General features: G+C 41.0%; 1 protein-coding gene across 1 annotated transcript in view; it reads left to right on the plus strand.

Annotated features, from left to right (window-relative positions):
- Window positions 1-4,453, plus strand: part of LOC106878915 (short transient receptor potential channel 3) — a 39,267-nt gene that overhangs the window by 5,470 nt on the left and 29,344 nt on the right. The window contains exon 2 of the mRNA XM_052968497.1: window positions 3,784-4,183. Within this exon, the coding sequence (XP_052824457.1) occupies window positions 3,788-4,183 (396 nt within the window). The 5' untranslated portion in view covers window positions 3,784-3,787. The remainder of the gene's footprint in view (window positions 1-3,783; window positions 4,184-4,453) is intronic.

Consider the following 4,453-nt stretch of genomic DNA (forward strand, 5'->3'; position numbering starts at 1 on the left):
ATGATCCTTTGAATTACAGGTACAACAGAAACAGGAAGTAAGAGTGAGAGAAAGTTGTGGTGGAAAAGTACAGCAGGGTTCGCCACCATCCCCTGCCGGAGCCTCGTGGAGCTTTAGGTGTTTTCGCTCAATAAACACTCACAACACCCGGTCTGGAAATCGAAACCGCGATCCTATGACCGCGAGTCCGCTGCCCTAACCAGTGGGCCATTGCGCCTCCACAGTGTTAACCTAAGAGGAGCGGGATTAGTGCACATACAAGGCTTGGTAGCAAGTAATGCGTACAATGAGAGAGAAAGAAACATAGAGACAGAGAAGTAGGAGGGGGAGTGAATGGCACAGTAGTTCTGGTAGGAGTTATGCAAATGAGAGTTTTGCTCTATTGAAATTTTATTGTAAGGTAATAAAATTTTTCTTTTGGAATTAAAATTAAAATTCATTTCATTCATCATTTTGTATAAGCCCCAAGAACTTTGATAAAATTTAAATCATAATTCTTGTATGTATACCCGTATTTCCTGATATTACCCAGGGTGGCAAAAGTATACTTTCAAAGTTACTGGTGTTATGATGGGCAATACTCTAGTGTTAAATGATTATCTTTTTTTTATCTTATTTTCTACTTTTGTCAGTCATTAGACTGCGGCCATGCTGGGGCACCCCTTGAAAATTTTTTAGCCGAATGAATCGAAGCCACTAATTATATTTTAAAGCCTGGTACTCATTCAATCGGTCTCTTTGGCTGAGCCGGTACGCTACAGGAACATTAAAAAAACACCCAGCACCGGTTGTCAAGTGGTGGTGTGGGACAAACATTGACGTACATACGCACATACGCACACACACACATATACACACATGTATATACGTGTACGACAGGCTTCTTTCAGTTTCCGTCTACCGAACCACTGCAAATATTTGGTTGGCCCGAGCAAATAGTTGAAAACACTTACGGAAGGTGTTACGCAGTGGGGCTGAACTAAGAACCATGTGGTTGGGAAGCAAACCTCTGACCACAGAGCCACACCTGCGCCTACAGTTGATAATAATTGCATAAATACTTGGCATATTTTGATTCCTCCAGCATTAACAATTACTATCAATGAAATATGTTGAAAACCGAATGCCAACCATTTTTACTCCGTTCATACGACTTTTAGATATTAATAATTTAGTTTGGTCAGACTGCCATCGTAAGACGAAAATGAGCCACACGCACACTACGTTAAGGGTACACGTGTCTGTGGAGTGCTCAGCCACTTGCACGTTAATTTCACGAGAAGGCTGTTCCGTTGATCGGATCAACTGGAACCCTCGACGTCGTGAGCGATGGAGTGCCAACAACGTGTTCTCATATGCGCTAGGAAAAAATGCAAGTAATTGCCTGAAGTTTTCTTTTCATGTTGCAATTACTGTAGTGTCATCTGCATAGCGTGAGTTCAATTACCGATACAATCGTTGATGTTTTTGGTGCGTAACCTGCTAGTTCGGTAAGTTTGCTATCAGTATGGTTGATATTTTGGACTTATGGTGTAAGTTTGTTCATAATGACGTCGATTACAGTTGACAAGAAATGGAAAAGAGTATTAAGGCAACTACATATTTCTACCTTACTTCAAACTATTCTGTGGCAGAAGTTTGGAAGCGCACGAAAACTGTCGCATTGTGTTAGATTTTTGTGGTAACCAATTTTGGTTAGCACTTTCTTCATTGCTTCACAGCATAATTTGCGGATTCAAATGTCTTGGTATCGTCAAAGAAAACCATGCACATAAGTATATATAGTGTTTACACTCCAAAACAAAATACAAGCCGGTTTACCTCACTAGTTTCGTTACACACCGAAAAAAATAGACGAGACCGCGTATCTCAAATGAAACTGAAAACTGTAAGCAAATTCTGTACTACATTACTTCATTCCTGATGTTCCACAAACACACATACGTACATACATGTGTATGCCTGTGTGTGTGTGTGTGTGTGTGTGTGTGTGTGTGTGTGTGTGTGTGTGTGTGTATGAACAGATGGATGCATGTATGTATATGTGTGCATATGCGCGCGTTACTAGCACAATAAGAACAATTAGAACGACTCCGCCTCTCGAAGCATAACAGAGCTAAGAATAGAAACAAGATATAGAACGATTTGAAAATGTGAACGTCAAAGGCGGATTAAAAGTGTTGGGTGGCTAAGCTCAATAAAATAATCAATAAAAACTGTGAACAAGAACAGATGGTTCAAAAATATATATCAACTCGTTTCTGAATGAAAACAAGGAAGGATTCATAATGACAGCTCAAAAGATATAGTTCTATATTTAAGAGATGAGGAATTATGTACATTATTTACATTATTTACATTTCACAGATATTTATCATCATCTTGTTTGTTATTAACACAACGTTTCGGCTGATATACCCTCCAGCCTTCATCAGGTGTCTTGGGGAAATTTGGAACTTGGGTTCTCATTCCTAAGGTATTTTTCGATGTTATTATTATTATTATTATTATTTAGTTCACTGCCTGGAATCGAACTCGGAATCTTGGGGTTAGTAGCCCGCGCTCTTAACAAACTACGCCATATGCCCGTGGCGTAGTGTTTAAGAGCGCGGGCTACTAGTTCCAAGATTCCGAGTTCGATTCCAGGCAGTGACCTAAATAATAATAATAATAATAATAATAATGATAATAATAATAATAATAATAATAAGATTAAAATACCTTGGAATGAGAACCCAAGTTCGAAATTTCCCCAGTACACCTGATGAAGGCTGGAGGGTATATCAGCCGAAACGTTGTGGTAACAACAAACAAGATGATGACAAATATCCATCAAATGTAAATAAAGTAAATAAAGCACAGAAAATTTATGTCCGAACGAGATATTGTTAGTTGGTAACTGATTTGTTTCTGATTTGGGCCCAAGACCAAGGCAGTGAGTTGGTGGAAAAGCTAATACACCGGGGAAATTGCTTGGCTACATTTTCTCTTTACGTTCTGCGTTCAAATTCTGCCGAGGTCCGCTTTGTTTGCATTCTTTCGGGGTCGACCTTGTGCTAAAATTAGAAATGTATAGATACAAGATTTGCAGTTTTGAGGAAACGAGGTTAGTCAATAGCATCGATCCCAGTCCTTGAATGGAACATTATTTTATCGATCCTGAAAGGATGAAAGGCAAATTTGACCGAGGCAGGATTTGAACTCAGTCGGAAGAAATATCGCCAACCATTGTGTCCAACGCGTTTACCATTCTTACAACTCACTGCTTTATTAATACATCTATCAAAAACAAAGAGTGGAGGCGCAATGGCCCAGTGGTTAGGGCAGCGGACTCGCGGTCATAGGATCACGGTTTCGATTTCCAGACCGGGTGTTGTGAGTGTTTATTGAGCGAAAACACCTAAAGCTCCACGAGGCTCCGGCAGGGGATGGTGGCGAACCCTGCTGTACTCTTTCACCACAACTTTCTCTCACTCTTACTTCCTGTTTCTGTTGTGCCTGTAATTCAAAGGGTCAGCCTTGTCACGCTGAATATCCCCGAGAACTACGTTAAGGGCACACGTGTCTGTGGAGTGCTCAGCCACTTGCACGTTAATTTCACGAGCAGGCTGTTCCGTTGATCGAATCAACTGGAACCCTCGTCGTCGTAAGCGACGGAGTGCCAACACACACACATAAAAACAAAGTGAAGTATAAATGTTACTTGCTGATTTACCGCAAAATACAGCTGTGACGAAAAATTGTAGGTGGAAAAAAATTGACTCTTCTCTTTTGTCTTTTCAGCGCCATGTCGATATTAATGGGAATTGAGAGGAAGGAGAAGAAACGGAGTCTCAGCATTGGCGCTCTCACCACTCTTGTGGAGACACGTCTTCAGGATGGCCTCACAGATGATGAACAAGACTTTCACTCAGCTGCAGAAATCGGTGACCTGGAAACGGTCAAACGTCTTGTGGAATCAGGTAAAGTGTCCAGTATCTGCACTGATTCTATGGGCCGTACCTGTTTGCATGTTGCCACGATTGCCAATGACCCGGAAATGGTTCGCTATTTGCTCAGTCTCTATCCACAAGACCTCATACATTCTGCATTTCTCTGTGCAGTCGAAAACGACAGAGAGAAACTATGTGACATCTATCTCACACATCCAATGTATTCACTTGAAGAAGCAGAACAGAAACTTGTAAGTAGGTTAAACTCTCAATCAATCAATCAATCAATCAGTCTATCTATCTATCGATCTATCTTTACTCTTTACTTGTTTCAGTCATTTGACTGTGGCCATGCTGGAGCACCGCCTTTAGTCGAGCAAATCTACCCCAGGACTTATTCTTTGGAAGCCTAGTACTTATTCTATCAGTCTGTTTTGCCGAACCGCTAAGTTACGGGGACGTAAACACACCAGCATCGGTTGTCAAGCGATGTTGGGGGGACAAATACAGACACACAAACA

The sequence above is a fragment of the Octopus bimaculoides genome, chromosome 6 (genome assembly GCF_001194135.2).
Source record: "Octopus bimaculoides isolate UCB-OBI-ISO-001 chromosome 6, ASM119413v2, whole genome shotgun sequence".
NCBI classification, from domain to species: domain Eukaryota; kingdom Metazoa; phylum Mollusca; class Cephalopoda; order Octopoda; family Octopodidae; genus Octopus; species Octopus bimaculoides.